Source organism: Doryrhamphus excisus, linkage group LG15 (genome assembly GCF_037039965.1).
Source record: "Doryrhamphus excisus strain RoL-2023G ecotype Guam linkage group LG15, RoL_Dexc_Guam_v1.1, whole genome shotgun sequence".
Lineage (NCBI taxonomy): Eukaryota > Metazoa > Chordata > Actinopteri > Syngnathiformes > Syngnathidae > Doryrhamphus > Doryrhamphus excisus.
The window spans coordinates 481,825-498,568 of NC_136371.1; the positions used below are offsets into that span (position 1 = coordinate 481,825).

A 16,744-nucleotide genomic window follows, 5' to 3' on the forward strand; every position below is an offset into this window, starting at 1 on the left:
GAGGTATCTTGTACCCGCTCAAACGGAAAGTTGTCAGACTGCGTTCTTCTTCTTCTTCTGTTGTTTATTGGCGGTTGGCAAGCAGCTTTGGTGTGCATTAGCGCCATCTGTGGAACAGAATCTAAACCCTTCTATACGCCATTCACAAGTCCACTTTTATTCCAAAAGAAAATACATATCTATATAAAACATGTGGCCAGCTTCATTATCAAATATTAGCAAGATTGAACTTTATCTTTTCCTGTTCCCGGGTGCGTTCTTTCAGCCAATGCTGAGATATGACGTAACACGCAGCTCCACGCGTGGAGGCCAGCAATCGGCACTGGACTGCTAAGGAAAGTTTCTTTTGGATTCAAACTAAATTTGGAAAAACTGTCAATACGGAGTTATTCCAACAAGTGAAAGAAAAACTGGAGGAAGTCGGTATCACGTGATGTTGGTGTTTACGCTTTACTGGGCATGCTTTACTGTCCGTCTTCGCAGTTCCCCAGTTTGTCCAATAAAACACAGAGTTTGTGTTTGGACCGTGCCGAGTGAGCGGGTTGGAATCGAACTCGGGTCTCCTAGCTGCGAGGCCTGCACCCTAACCACTCATGCCCAGATTCGTCTTTGTTTTCCAAAATATTCAATCTGGCCGGAGTTTTACAAAAGCTCAGTTTTTAAAGACAAAAACCTCAGTTTGCGTGTGGACGGAAGGCCGAAACATAGAAACATCGGTATTCATGTGAACATAGCCTTAGACAAATATGTGAACAAAATTTGAAAGAAATAAGCCTTTTGAAAATAGTTTGTCCTTCTGGGGACTAAAACTAAACTACGTGGCTCCCCAAATTGCATTATGGTCTATTCTTCGTATTTGACTGGATTGTACGAGATCAGACGCTCCAAGGTGAAAGTTCAAGAGGGAAGTTCTGTCTCAACTATTGGAGCGAGTGCTAAAAGCCAGGCCATGTTTACTGATCTCATGGTAAATACCATACTAATGGTGAGTGCGCGTCGTTTGTCCTAAATGAGGTGTTTTTATTCTTCTCAACTCTTTAATGAACGTGTTACAATGTAACTGTCAGTTATAATGAGCTCACACACACACGCTCTCCTCCACACGCACACACACCCAAATGAACCTGTCAGACGGCTTTTAAACACAGATATTTCTGTGTATTTATTGCTGGACTGGGCTGTTTTTAGACATCAAACTACGGCGCTTGAGATGTGCCTTCTATTGATGTCATTGTCTTTATGTCACATTCATTATTGAGAGATCCTTAGCCTGGCTTGTCTTTTAGCTCAATACTCTTTTTTTACATTAGAAGTGAAACATCCCAAGCAAATGGACCTTGTTCTGCATACTGAATCATCACATTCAAACTATTACGTACAGTACATACATACTACGTATGTACAGTAAATGTTACCAAAGTTTTTGTGTTATCTTAATCAACTATAAGTTGATTAAGATAGCACAAAAACTTTGGTAACATGTAACACTTTGGTAACATGCACAGGGAGAACATGCAGTTTTCCAGAATCATATATTTTCTAATTTTTTGAACACAATCTGAACATTAGTCTGTAGTAGCTGAATAATTTATAATCCTCAGCGTTTGAAACCGTGTAAACCTTGTCAACACATGGGCGCCCCCAGTGTATTTTTGGTAAATGCATATTTTGTGGTCCAGTTGCTGTTTAAAATGAATTTTTTAGAGTTGATAGCGCCATATTTGTTTAGAGGCGAGTCATCTACGGCTGATTATTTGTGACACGTACACCTTGCCATAACAACCTGCAGAACACAGGAGATGCTGCAGGGATGAGCATTGAACGGTTTACATAATTTGGGTAATTTGGGTCCGGATTTTTTAATTTGGGCGAAGGATTTGGACCGCGGGCTGCCTGTTGAGGGCCTCTGCTACAACTTACTAGGATCCTTGAAAAGGTTGTTTCCTGGAAAGTGTGAGTTTGATGAAAATGCCAAATACTCAGACAGTGTTTTTTATCAGAAGATTCCGTTTGACAAATAGAAATCTCCAATCTTCATCTCAGCATTCATTTAGAGCTTAACCTCACATCTGAGATGTCAAAAATATGAACATGCTTAACCAAGTCTGCGTCGGGTTCAACTGAATGCGTGTGATCTTTCTTTTCTTTTAGACTTTTGAAAGAGAGGATTTTGTTCAGCTACCCAGATGAACAACAGGAAGGAGGACATGGAGATCTCCTCTCACTATCGTCAGCTCCTGCGAGAGCTCAACGAGCAGAGGCAACACGGCATCCTCTGTGACGCCTGCGTCATTGTAGATGGAAAGATCTTCAAGGCCCACAAGAACGTCCTTCTGGGCTCCTCACGCTACTTCAAGACACTTTACTGCCAGGTGAGCTTCTACACTCCAAATGGAATCTTTGCTGCTATTGCCCATTCAATTGATAAATAAGCACTTCCTGTCTAAACGCTCCAGGTTAAGAAAGGGGCGGAGCCTCACCACCAGACGACAGTCACTCACCTGGACATTGTGACCGCCACGGGCTTCAAAGCCATCCTGGACTTCATGTACTCCGCTCACCTCGCTCTCACCAGTAAGAACGTCATTGAGGTGATGTCAGCCGCTAGCTACCTGCAGATGACGGACATTGTCCAGGCGTGCCACAGCTTCATCAAGGCTGCCCTGGACATCAGCATCCGCTCCGAGATGGCAGACGAACTATCAGACTTTGAAATGGGAGCTGTGGCCGCATCAGGCGTAGGAGGTGCTGGGGGCAGCGGAGGAGTTGGGATGCCAGGATCAGGAGGAGTAGCTGGAGCGAGCTTAGGAGGAGGTGGGATCGTGGGCATGGCCTCGGAAGCCCTCGCCTCCATCATGTCTGGTCGCAGCACCTCCCCCTGGCTGGCGCGCCGCACCAGTCCTGCCAACTCCTCTGGGGACTCGGCTATCGCCAGCTGCCACGAGGGAGGTAGCACTTATGGCAAGGAGGACCAAGAACCCCCCAAGAGCCACGAGAGCCAGGAGGAAGCTTGCCATGACTCACAGCCTGCTTGGCTGCACGACTACAGGCCCGTCAGCGTCAAAGAGGAACAGGTGTCCCCCGCCTCGTCCTTGCATCCCAGGGACACCCCCAGGGGTGCAGCCCAGAGCCAAAGGGATCAGCTGGCGGGGGGCGCCAGTGCGGGGGGAGATGGACCCTGGCAACCCTTAAAAGGGTCAGGGCGGAGGAAGAACAGGAAGAACAAGGACACGGTCAGACATATAACCCAACAGGCTGAGAGGAACTGGGACCGGGACCGGGACCGGGACAGGGAGAGAGACCGGGACAGTCGGCCCGGCTCTCCTCTCCCAACCATGCTGGCTGTGGCCGGCTGGAACTACAACGGACAGGATATTTCAGGTATGTCTGTGTGTGGACGTTCCTCGCATTGCATTTATGTCTTATTTATGTCTACGTATATTTCAGCCGGCCCGAGTTACGCTCACAACCGCACGAGCGTGCTAAACTAAACTACGTTGTTACAGCGATGGACCGAGCCAAAACATTATCACCACTAGTCTTATGGTCCAAAGAGAGCTGTAACTGCATTATACACGGAGCTGGGGCAGTACGTAATAATAATAATAATAATAATAATAATAATAATAATACATCTTCTGGTAGTAACCCTCCCATCGACATTGGGAGATGGCGAAGGTTGGAATGGCGTGCGTTGTCCGCCTCACCACGGCTTCGCTAAGTGACAGATGGAATAATCACGAGTCTGCAGTTGTCACGACAGGGACAGGACCGAACCCGAGACCGGGTCGGCTTGAGGCGCGGTTGGTCAAGGTATCAGCCTACAGACCATCAGGTCACCATCACAGGACAGCTCATATTCCAATCGTTGATGATCAGACAAAGGGGCGGCAGGATCAGAGGGGGTCGTTATCGTACGGGGAGGGGTGCGGTCGGTGGGGGGTGGAGTCGAAGGGAGGGGAGCGCCTAAACGGCAGCACCGGGACAACCGGCTGTGCAATAACAGGAACTCCTTATTTCCTGAGGTGAACAGAAAAGGGGCGTACCTCCGCAGCAACAAGCAAAGAGACCGGGGACGATAACACAGCCCCGCCCCATATAGGGGGCCCTGAAGTGGCGATTGGCCAACAGTCACAACAGGCAACACACTATTAGGCTGGATGAGCAAGTCCATTCTCATTGGTTTACGCTACCTTACGTTTACCTTGTCGCGGATCTTCCACTCTATTTGATGCAGAACATAGAATATACCCTTGTGGTATATTGTGGTATATTGTGATATATTGTGGTATATTATGGTATATTATGGTATATTATGGTATATTCGCCTCACTGTGTTCAACTTGCTGTTTAGCCAAAATTGATGTCTTTTCTACATTTTTTGTTGTCTTGGTGACAAACTATGCACTATGGCTTACATGGAAGTGTCCAATCCAGAATTGAAACAATAACGTGTCCTTTCATATTGTTTTATGTCATCCAGCTGCCATCAAACCGGATCGTGGCCTTCCATTTCAGCTATTATCTTTTTTGTAATCTTGTGAGTTTTTTCTGAAATACCCATGAACAGTACAACCTTCAGTTGCTTTGGAAGTGTTTTTATACAATGGTGCTTCAGTTTTTGATGATGAAATCATTATTTCTCTTCACAAATCATGTCAATCCAATTCATCTGTTTGTTCCATATTAATACAAAACACATTTTATAGAGAATAGTTTTACAAGCATAAAACAATGCAAAATACATCTAAATGATAAATGTACATACGTATAACATCACTTTTACCTTGGTTGAAGACTCTTCCTGGTAAACTTTTGTGATGCCTCTTTTTGGTCCCATGGTGGGTATTTATTTTCCAGCCCTACTCGATACAAAAGTACACACTTGTGGTACAATGTTACATAGCAAACAACTACAGAGTCTTCAGGTGATTACGTCATAGAGGACCGACAGAGCTGGCGGATAATGACTTCCGGGTGGAGTTGGGAGCATGTTAACAGGCATGTTACGAACACACATACTGTATTAATAACATGACAGCACCGAGTCACCAATGCATCATGCTAGCTAGCCAACTCGCTAGTATTTTATACAAAACTGTGGTGAGAGCAGCCATGTTGTTTGGTCTAGAGACAGTACCACTGAGGAAAAGACAGGAAGCACAACCGGAGGTAGCAGAGATGGGGATTCTGAGTTTCTCATTGGGAGTGACCCGGATGGACAGGATCAGGAAGGAGTACATCAGAGACACATTACATGTTAGAGGCCTTGGAGATAAAGTCCTTTAGGCCAGACTGAGATGGTTGGGACATGTCCAGAGGAGAGATAGTGAATATATTGGTAGAAGGATGCTGCCAGGTAGGAGGCGTAGAGGACGACCAAAGAGGAGGTTTATGGATGTAGTGAAGGAGGACATCTTCGTACTCCAAATATGACTTTTTACTAGAGTGACATTAAGCAAAGCGAAGATGCAGATTCTGGAAGAACTAAAACGCTTTCTGTGTGGGTTATTGTGTGTGTCTGCTCTATAGGAGTCCACAACTCAACACAAGGGCCTTTAAGATTTTCAGGTTATTACAATTTTAAGAAAAGATATTAGAAATGTGACTCATCATTGATGTCATCAAATGTTTGTTTTTGGCTCCAATTTGGGTTGTTTTCCAGTTGTGATCAAAAGACTGGAGGTCCCAACAGAATTCAAAAATAACTCATTGGTGGTGTCCGTATTGATCTCACTGCGACATGATGTCTTTGGCAAGAATCACATTTTCAATGAAGGAAGAAGTAAACTTAAATGTTCATTTATCCCTTTTATACATCCTTTTTAGTTGTTTTCTGAATGCAAATCCATAAAATGTGTCAACATTTTTGGCTTTCTGGAAAAAGATTTATTGGATTTCCATTATTTCTTGGAAATATGTATTCAGTCAGCGTATGTTTTGGTGATAGCTGGAAATGGTGAAATGGATGAATGACGCTAACCAAGGTTCCGTTGTATTTGCCATCTAAAAGTTCACTAGCCCGGAATGACCTCGTTTCCTCCTCTGAGGTTGGGATTAGCTTGGTCCTACACTAACGTGTTAGGACTAAGATGATTATCTCAAATCTTGGAGGTGTGGGGTAAAGCGGGGTTAAGTGCAGGTAGATGATACAATCCTCTTCTTACTTTTGTTTATGTAACACACGGACACATCAAAAGCAAACTGGAAAGAACACTTTTTCTTTCTGTTCATATTGTTTAAAGAATTTCTTTACTCAGAAAGTAATTCATCAGAAACACTTACCTACGTGTGTGTGTGTGTGTGTGTGTGTGTGTGCGTCAGTAAGTGTGCTGTGGGCCCAAGGCGTCGACAGTTAGATCATTAAAAGTAAGAGAAGCTAATCCTGGGCGCATTAAGGGAGTTGGCTATGAAATGGGCACACGCGTCGCACAGCTAAAGAAAACAGGATAATTGAATTGACCTGGGTCACTGCACGGATTACCAGTGCGTCCTCGCCATCCCAAGCCCCTCCCCTCTCTGTGGATTTACGGAAGGACCTACGGAAAGGGCGAGTGAGAGGAAAAAAGGTAGCTGGGTGGATGTGTGGGGTAAAGAGGGAGAGAGGAAAGAAGGGTAGAGGAGTCAAGGTCACATTTAATGAGACGTGTTCATGTAAATTGACAAACGTATGAAAATGGACCTTAACTATTTATCATACCAAGACATTATTAGTCCATGCTTCCCATCTTATGGGGGCGGTTTTCTGTTGCAGCCCCAGCCTCTGTCGTCAAGACCCTCGTGCTTGAATGAGTTTGCTGTGGAAGAACTGGAGAGACTCGTTTTCATTTGGACGCAATTATCAGACTTGTGGTCACACCAACACCAGCAACTTCCATGCATCGGCTTTAGCGTCTCTGATGAATTCTTGCATTTTTCCATATTTCAATTTGCAACGCTTGGTCGAAAAAGTTGGGACACCCCTGACCTAAAAGGTGCTGTTTGACGGGGACGCTGTTTTTTGTGTTGACTAAGTCTCCAAGATGGTGGTCTACGGCACGGGTGGGCAAACTTTTTGACTCGCAGGCCGCATTGATTTCGGGAAATTGACGGGGGGGTGGACCACATCAAATAACCAAATTGATAAAAAAGCTACCTAAACCCTCAAGAGGTTGTCTCAAGCCAAGATGCCAGGTCGTATGTTAAGTTTCAATGAAATACTTTGGACGGGCTGTAGTTCGCCCAGCCCTGGTCTAGGTCTGGTCTGGTCTATGGGTTTAAGTAGTGAAGTCCTTAGTGACTTAGGATCACATAGACCAGCGTAATTCAAACGCCAAAGCTCCAGTTGCCAAAAGCTTCCTAAAGTACAAGTCTGACGGGGAGGCGGGGGTTGTGAACATAAATGAGTCAGTGGTTAGCATGTTGGTTAGCATGTTGGCCACAGAGTCAGAAGATCGGGAAGACTCGGTCGCCATACTTTGATGAAGTGTCGGTCAAAAATACTCCTGATCTGTTCAAGCTAGTGTCCACTTAAGTCTTAAGTCTCTGTAAGGAAAGGATTTTGACACCTGTCAGATGTCAGGACGTAGTACGGCTCTATTTAAAGCTACTACATCCAACCTAGAACTGCTAAAACGGTACAGTCGCCACTGGAATTTTGCTATTGATCTGTTTGGATTTGAAATGAATTGTAGAACAATACCGCATCCGTAACAATCCTGAACTGTCCTTGAGCGTACAGACCACATTGCCTGACTGGGGATTTGACGGGATTATTCTCTGACATAAGGATAATGTATATGGTCGCGTTTAAGCCCCATGTCGTGGCGTTCCTTTAAATGAAATGCAGCATGTCATGTCAGCATGTTGACATAAACACTTGCACGATTAAGGATTTCATTTCTTTAGATACTCTTCCCTCGCAAACATCTGCTATGTTGGCTTGATGTGGTTATTGGGGTCACAGTGCACTCCACTTCCTGTCGGTGATGTGCAATCTCTGCTTTTCGGATGTGCACCTTGTATGCTGACACAAATATTTGAAAGTTCACATGTGAAAAAGGATAAGAACTCGGAAGGTTTTTTTCAGACCAGCTCCAGTTATCTGATCACGTTTGGTTTATTAGACTTGACAATTTCTAAAGAGGAAAGTTTTAAATAGTCTTCTTCTCTGTCTGCCGATGCCGCAAACCTTTAAATAATTACTTCAAATTATTTTTAGGTTGCTACCCGCTGTTTCGGTCTGACCTGGGATGATAAGTATCTTTAGATAAAAGGCTGTCAAGTTGTTTAAAGAAATTGTTGTGTACACGCCACTGAGGCTTCATGTCACCCCTTTTTCCTGGAAAAAGAACGAGTCAATCAGGGATTTAGATTGTCAGAAAATTAACTGACACCAATTTGGAGTATTTGCCCCTTTTTTACACTCCTAATATGTGCAGTGTGTTTGCTTTTTGAGACTTGAGAAGGGAAATGATGTGTTTGGGGCATTTCATTGACAGAACCAGCAAGTTAGTGAAGCAACGATGGTCTATGGCGCTCTTTCTTTGTTTCTGACTTGAATATAAATTGATAATTAGCACATTTAATACTCCAATTAAAGTCCAGTTTTAAGTCTTTCGTGACTTTACAGATGTCATTGATGTACAAGTTGAACAGTTTTGGTCCCAGCATTGACCCCTGGGGTACTCCACAAGTAATATTTATACTTGCAGATGTGTGTTCTCCGAGCCTTACGTACTGCTTCCTGTTACCTAAGTAGCTTTGGACCCAGTTCAGAAATAATCCTCTTATTCTGTACCTTTCTAATTTAGTTATTAGGACGCCATGATTGATTGTATCAAAGGCTGATCCATGAAAACTGCGGGTGCAAACTCTATGATCAAAAGCATTAGTGATTTCCTCTGTAATTACAATCAGCGGCGTGGAGGTTGAAACGTTAGCTCTGTGTCCGTACCGGCTTATTGCTAGTAATTAATTCCTATTAATAACATTTTCCAACCTGTTATTGAATAGCTTCTGGATAATTTTAGAGAACTGATGTTTGTCTCATAAAAAAAATACTTCGGCTGTTTTAATTTCTTGAGGGAATTTTCCAGTCTGAAATGATAAATTACTGTATTACTGTATTACTGTATTACTGTATGTATGTCAGCGGTAGTTGTTGAAGATTTGTGGGAATATTATGAAAAGTTTGAATCGGTAGCACACCTGTCCTAACATGTTGATTTGTTTGTTGAATTGTTTAAGAAATGGAGTAGTAGTTAGCAGACAAAAAAGTAGGTGGAATAAGTAGGAAGAAGAGGAGGAATAAACAGATGGAAATGGCCGACTGCAACAACATTGCAAAAATGCATAAACAAAATAAATGTAAACATATATTGAATATCCTATCTTACCTGGTGTATCTAGACGTGTATTGACTCTTTCAACACAAAGAGATCAACTTCCTTACTTATCAGAGCTAAAACAAAATTAATTATAAGTTAACTATGGGCATAACATGATTAATCGTGAATAATAATAAATAAAGTCAATCTATTTTCTATGTTGCTTATCCTCATTAGGGTTGCAGCTGACTTAGGCGAGAGGCGGGGTACACCCTGGACTGGTGGCCAGCCAATCACAGGGCACATATAGACAAACAACCATTCACACTCACATCCATACCTACATTGGTACTACTTTACTGCAGTACTTTCTGGTGTATTTATTAAATATACATAAAAAAAAGATTCAATGACTTTTCAGGGCAGCTCGGAGGGATTTTGGCTACCTGGTAGGCCAGCATGACACACGCACACAAGAAGAGTTGAAACGTGTGAGGGTTGTTCTTGACATTTCCCTTAGGCTGTTGCACATTGATTACATCAACAATCTTTTTAGAAATTCAACATCTTTATCCGACCCTCCTCCTCAATCACACACTCATTCACACTCAAACACTCTCACTTGCCCACAGATGCGCGCTTTCAAAAAAAGGGAAATGCTTTTTGTGGAGAAGCTTCTTATTAGCGGGTACATGTGCTCCATGTTTAGTCTTGTTGGAGCTCAGGTCTTCATCCTCCAGAGCCGAGAGGCTGCAAGGACTCACCTGAAGCCTGCAGACGCGTTGCCCCTCAGCTCTACATCAACTTTTTTCCCTCCTACCTTGCATCCATCTCCCTGAGTCTCTGCAGTGTAAAGGTGAACACTTAAAATAATGAATGGGACCCCCCCCCCCCCCCCCACCACATTTACCCCCACCCTCTCTGTATTCCGGTTAAGACTCTCCCAACAGTATTTGCACTTCATTAAACTTGAAATAGGTTTAATATTTAAAACACCGTGAACAGATTTCAGCCCCCCCCCCCCCCCCCCCTCCTCATAACTCTCCACTTTTTCTCTCCCATCTCCTGCCTTTTGGTTTAATAATCTACTCTCATATTTCCTCCCTAATTCACTCCTGCTTCATTAAAAACCAAAATAGATTTAATATTTCAGACTGTGTGGACTTCATTTTTAACCCCTTTCTTCTTGGATATCCACTGCACACGCTACATGTTACACGACTACATCTGATTAAAGGCCACCCCCCCAAGACCCCCACCCACCGCAGCCTTCTGTTCTTTGTATCCTTCTGGTTCGTCTTTCTCACTTTTTCCACAGAGCTTCCTTTATCTCCTGCCTCTTATTGTATTCCACAGCTCACAGTTTCCCTCCCCACCCGGGATTTTTTTTTATTCATCCCCAGATTGCACACACGATCATTTCAGCCCTTTTTACTCCCCACCTATTGACTCCTGTGGCCAGCCTGTACCACCTCCCAAGCACCAGGCTTCCCCCCCGCCCCCCCGATGTATTGTCTTTATTGGGAGCCTCATTTTGCTTGGAAAAAAAGTTACATTATTGCCGTGGCAACCAGTTTTTTCTCACCGCCCACCAGCCATCCTTGTCATATGACCTCACATCCTGCTGGACATTATGGGCAGTCCACCAGCTAAAAAGCCCCTTCTCCATCTCACACACATTCACACCATTTTTCACACTCTTGCTGTCTGTCTTGTTCTCTCGCAGCTCTGCCTTCTCTAAATGTGCTCTATTTTTAATCTGTGGCTTCAAACCAGCCATGTTGGACAGGAAGCAGCCCCCTTCCACAATCCCGATGGTCTTTCCTCTCTCCAGTTCACCACAGCTGCCCCTTGACCACACCAGACGACGGGGGTGGTCTGCGGGGTGTTAAAAATTAGACCCACCCAACATGCACCTGGGAAGGGCAAGTGTGTGGGCTAGCGTTAGCCACAGCTACACACTCCACTGTATACACACTCACCCAGTAAAACTAGCATAGCGTATGTACACGGCCCTTTTAACGGGCTAATAATTAACTGAGCCACAATACATCAGGGAGGATGTCCTGTTGGCACCCATGCGGGGTGGGGCGGGTCAGGAGGTTTCTGTTGCACCATTCATGGAAGAAACACTTTTTCAATTACTACCAACTACAGATAACTTATTTTCTTGGCGTTCTTCCATTTAAAAAAATGGAGGCCAGCAATCGGCACTGGACCGCTAAGGAAAGTTTGTTTTTGATTCAAACTAAATTTAGAAAAACTGGCAATACGGAGTTATTCCAACAAGTGAAAGAAAAACTCCAGGAAGTCGGTATCACGTGATGTTGGTGTTTACACTTTACTGGGCATGCCCCATTGACTATTCTATTTTATTGTAGCGGCGCATGGAGACACGCCATTGGAATATTCCTTTCCATGGATACCATTGCTTTAGGAAATATTCCATTCAGAAAGACTAAAACTCCTCGTGTAAACGTGGCTAGTGACAAAGTTGAAGTTGCGCTGGGGCTGGGTACTTCCAACAAGACAATGACCCTAACACTGCTCTAATTCTACTAAGGACCAAGTACAAAGTTGTGGAGCGGCCATCTCAGTCCCCAGACATAAATATTATTGAAAACCTGCGGTGTGATTTAAAACGAGCTGTCCATGCTCGGAAACCATCAAACATGCTCAAGTGGAGATGTTTTGGAGAGAAGAATGGTCAAAAATATCTTCAACCAGAACATAGAACCTCACTGGAAGCGTTTATTACTGCAGAAGGAGATTCTACTAAATATTGATGTCATTTTTTGTTGGGGTGCCCAAATTTAGGCAACTGAATACTTTAGTTTAAATAATTATTGCAGACTTTCTGTAAATCCTATAAACTTCATTCCACTTGTCATCTATCCCTGTGTTGGTCTGCTGTATGATAGATTTCACTGGAATGGCTGATCCCAACAACCAGTGAATTATAAAGGAAGTCTTGAAAATGATCATGGCTGCCCAACCTTTTTCATGGTACTGTATATCCGATCTGCTGCCAGACTGCTGTGTCGCCCCGCTAGCATAGCCTCACGGTACCACTGGGCTATGGTTTGGACGTCTCGCTGCACCTGGCAGTTAAGCACAAGGTGGACACCAGAGACTCTAGCATGCCAAAAACCGAGCAGCAATCATTGGTGGAACCTGATGGGTGGATCCTTGCATTCAGCCATTTTCAGCCAACCTGAAGTTCCTTTTCCTCGCATCTATTTATTTTAGCTATGTGGCTTTGTTCGCTTCACGGTCCCCACCCCCTCTGTGGGCCTCCACCCACACCGCATCAGTTGGGAAAGGGGAACCACAGGAAGTGGGGAGAAAAAGGGAGGTGCTATGTACAATATAGGCTACCTGCACAGGATGTGGAGGTCTGGTTGCTCACAGAGATCTACACACACAAATGCATGGGACACACATGCACGCACACCCACTGGTGGGTTCCCACTGGGGGCAAAGTCTCCTTTCAACACTCATTCTCTCCTTTTTCCTCCATCCCCTCATTTCCGGTGTGACACCCATCCACACCTCCTTCTCCCCTCCTTCTCCTTCGTCCCTCATTTCAACACCGCCTGTCCCCACACCCCCCACACCCCCCACACCACCCCCATTCTTTTGTCATGAAGAAAGTGTTAATGGTACAACAGGGTTGTCCAACAGCAAGGAGACACTAGGAGGGAGTCATGAAATCCACCACGGGGGACAATTAGTAGTAGTCTGTGTAGATCTGTATGTGTGTACTGTGTATTTGTGCTTGGAGTCTGCTATCTGTCCTTGGCATTTTATCTCCACAACCTTCGTCTGTTTGGACCAGCCCAACTTCGACGTGTAGAGCGTGCAACTGTCGTACCCGCAAATGTGTGAAATGACCAACTTCCTGTCAATGTCACATACGCTGTCACGCAATCATTTGGGTGAAATCTTTTTCCCCCTACATGCAGGTACATATTTATTATGACCGACATTATTTGCTCTAAATCCAACAATTTTCTGAAGGTTAGTTAAAGGTTATGACAATCTTCATGGAAGGGCATTCAAAAGTATTCTCAGTATGTGGCAGGAGGACGACTTTACACATGTGGACAGCCAATAAGGGTTGGAAAAGTCACGCAATTCATTTCAAAATAAAACAAAAAAACATAAATATATATAGATAATATAACATGTAGACTAACATTCTAAACAATTCTTTTAGATCATTTCATTTTTTCTGTACCTGACAGTTTGGACTTCTTGCTAGCAGTCTTCATCAAAACGGTCACATTATGTTCCTTGTTCTTTCCTCGTTTAGAACACGTTCTGCTCACTGGACTATGCTAAGGTAATAATTACAAATTGTAAGAAGATTAATCACAGTTTACAATTTAATTAATCATGATGAATTAACGATTAATTAATTAATCATGATTTATGTAAAGAAAGATAAACAAGGCTGCACAGTGGTTAGCGCGCCGGCGTCACAGCAAGGAGACCCGAGTTCGATTCAATCCGAGTTAGCATGTTCTCCCCGTGCATGCGTGGCTTTTCTCCGGGTACTCCGGTTTCCTCCCACATTCCAAAAACATGCTAGGTTAATTAGCCACTCCAAATTGTCCATAGGTATGAATGTGAGTGTGAATGGTTGTTTGTCTATATGTGCCCTGGGATTGGCTGGCCACCAGTCCAGGGTGGAAGACAGCTGGGATAGGCTCCAGCACCTCCCGTGACCTTTGTGATGATAAGCAGTGGAAAATGAATGAATGAAAGATAAAGAACATGTTGTATGTTTAATAGCTCCAAATGAAATGAAAATCCAAATCAAGCAAAGACATACCGCACCCCATAATATAAATGTTTATCTCATGCACATCTGTCTGGGATTCTTCTGAACTAGGCTGTATGCTGGATTTACAGGTATTTGGAACAGTCTGGTTATTGCCAAATGCAACGCAGTAAGACTAGTTCAACTAAGACAAACCATTGCTCCTTCTTGAGTGGAAAATAGAAGATTGCTTGTTTTAGCTACTTTTTGACATCCTCAGCTTGTTTATTATGTTGCAAAATGAGCTACTTTTCTGAGATCCTTATTTTGTTCAATACTGTAGGCAGGATGTAAGGGCGCAGTGCTTTTATTGTGAAGGCCAGAAGTGTGTTGTTTGTCTTGGCGCTCTTGACGACTGTAATGGGTGATGGCGAGGCGACGCTGGGTGTCGATAAGCGCTTCTTGAGTTAGCTGTTGTCCTTCCTTCACTTTCAGCTTTCTCAACGTCAGTGGTCATCTTTAGACTCACTGGATGCTCGCCTCACCTCACGTGAGCGAGCTTTGTTGACAATTATGAATTTTTGCCAGCATTGATGATGGAGACATGGTACATATACTGTACATATAAAGTATTAGAATTCAGCCCTGCCGTAAACATCAGAGTGAGTTGACTGAGCTAGCATAACTTAATATAATAGATAATTGTCGTCCATGATGTCTACCTTCCCTTTCCTCCTTGTTATTATTTCTCCACCCCCTAACCGCACCCACCTTTTTAGGACCAAAAATGGGTCAAAGCTTGTTCCAGGTGGGACCTTCAATAGGAGCAGCACCGGCAGCAGTTGAAAAAAAGATCACCCTTAATCCAGTTGAGACTCCAGCTTTCAAAGTTGCAGTCAGTGATAACAAAAAGATTCGCAGGGAGGATTTTTGTTGCAGGGCTACTTCTAAGGGAATAGCTCCATTTAGGAAAGATACGGGGTGGTGTTTGTTCTCCTAGTTTTATGCAGCATATGTGTTAGTGTCCGTGTGTCGGTGCTATAATTGCTTGTGACCCTGCGTGTTCTTTTTTCTTTTGGTGGTGAGACTGTTTGGCCTTCCCATGGTTCCTTTGGTGCCTCAGACATGCAGCTTCAAGGTTTGCCGTGTTTGTAGATGTGTGTTTACGTTGCACATGAGAGTGGAAATGAAGCCATGGGGGGGTTTAAAGGTGGTTTTGATAGCGTCAGACACCCACACTCATCTCCTCCTGCATAGCCCTCTGTTTAGGCCTTGATAAGTGGAGCCGGAGTCTGTGGGGGTTCGGGATTCCTGTCTGGCACAAACAGGCACATACGCTTCAAAACACACACATACACACACATACACACACATACACACACTGGGATACGCCCGCTCCACATTCCTGTGTCCGACTAAGGAAGCAACCGAGTCTTCCCCTCCGCTCCCAAATGATCCCCTTTTCCTAAAGTCACTGTGAACTTATTGCACTTCTTTTTCCCGCTCTACCCATTCGTGATTCACTCATACTGTGCGAGAAAGATTCCTAGCGTTAAAGGGACCCATTATGCTCTTTGCACTTTTCTCACCTATGAATGTAGTTACAATGTTGTATTCTTGTGTTAAACGATGACAAGTTCACTCGGTTTCAGTCGTAAAGTCGTTCAGTCGTTTCGGTCGTAAAACTGCCCCTTTGGGATGTCACAGAGGGGCAGAATTCCTTATATGGGCATAGCTGTAAGCCAGATAAGCCCTCCCCCAAGCTTTGTTTACTTGCTACTTTCTCATACAGGAAAGCCACATTTGTTTCCAATTCCTAAAGACGCCACAAGTGCTTGGAGTTCCTGATTCCCTACCACCAGAAATGCAATTGAACCTGTCAGAGGGGAAAGCAGGAAGTAACAGTTTTTTGGTGTCAGAACTGTGTTTATTTTGTGTAAGTCAAGGTGCTTGCATACAAGGAGCGGGGATGCTAATAGCCGTTTTTCCCACCACAATTAGACTTTACTCCAAAATGCTAAAACTACTCAAACTACAAAACTTCGTACTGCACAGTCTCTGCTTCCGGATCACATCCGGTTGTATGTTAAAAGCCGACATTTGAAAAAAGATACATAGCTGTTTGTTATGAACTTCTACACCGTTCGCTAGCGGCACAGACCAGACTTCCGGTTGTATGACCTCGCTAGTGTGACCAACCGCAGCAGAGTGGGCGTGACTGCAGGACTACAGACCGTTTTCACAGGAACCACAAAATCCAAAGAAATACAGCTGAATAGGTGCAGGTTCTGGAAGACCTCTAAAGCTTTGTGCTTTGGTTATCATGTGTAGCTGCTCTATAGCGATGCAAAACTCCATACGAAGGGCTGAAAAATCATGGGTCCCCTTTAAAGCAGGAATGATAATGTTTTAATAAGGCATCTTTAGTACGCTAACAGCTTAGCTTGGTGCACCGATAATGCAAACCAGTAAAGTAGCTGATTCTGTGCTACCATGTTGCTAAAAGAGTACACGTGAGCACATTGATGAGTTGAGCACATTCCTTCATACGATGGCCAATTTGGAGTGTCCAGTTAGCCTAGCGTACATGGTTTGGGACGTTGGGAACTGCAGTACCCGTAGTAACCCTCGCAGGTATGTGGAGAATGTGCTAACTCTAAGCCAGAAGACT

General features: G+C 44.1%; 1 protein-coding gene across 4 annotated transcripts in view; it reads left to right on the plus strand.

Annotated features, from left to right (window-relative positions):
- Positions 1 to 16,744, plus strand: part of zbtb46 (zinc finger and BTB domain containing 46) — a 64,785-nt gene that overhangs the window by 22,180 nt on the left and 25,861 nt on the right. For all 4 annotated transcript variants that reach the window (XM_058052475.2, XM_058052474.2, XM_078796541.1 and 1 more), the window contains exons 2-3: positions 2,152 to 2,372; positions 2,457 to 3,381. In XM_058052475.2, coding sequence (XP_057908458.2) covers positions 2,187 to 2,372; positions 2,457 to 3,381 — 1,111 coding nt within the window. In that variant the 5' untranslated portion in view covers positions 2,152 to 2,186. The remainder of the gene's footprint in view (positions 1 to 2,151; positions 2,373 to 2,456; positions 3,382 to 16,744) is intronic.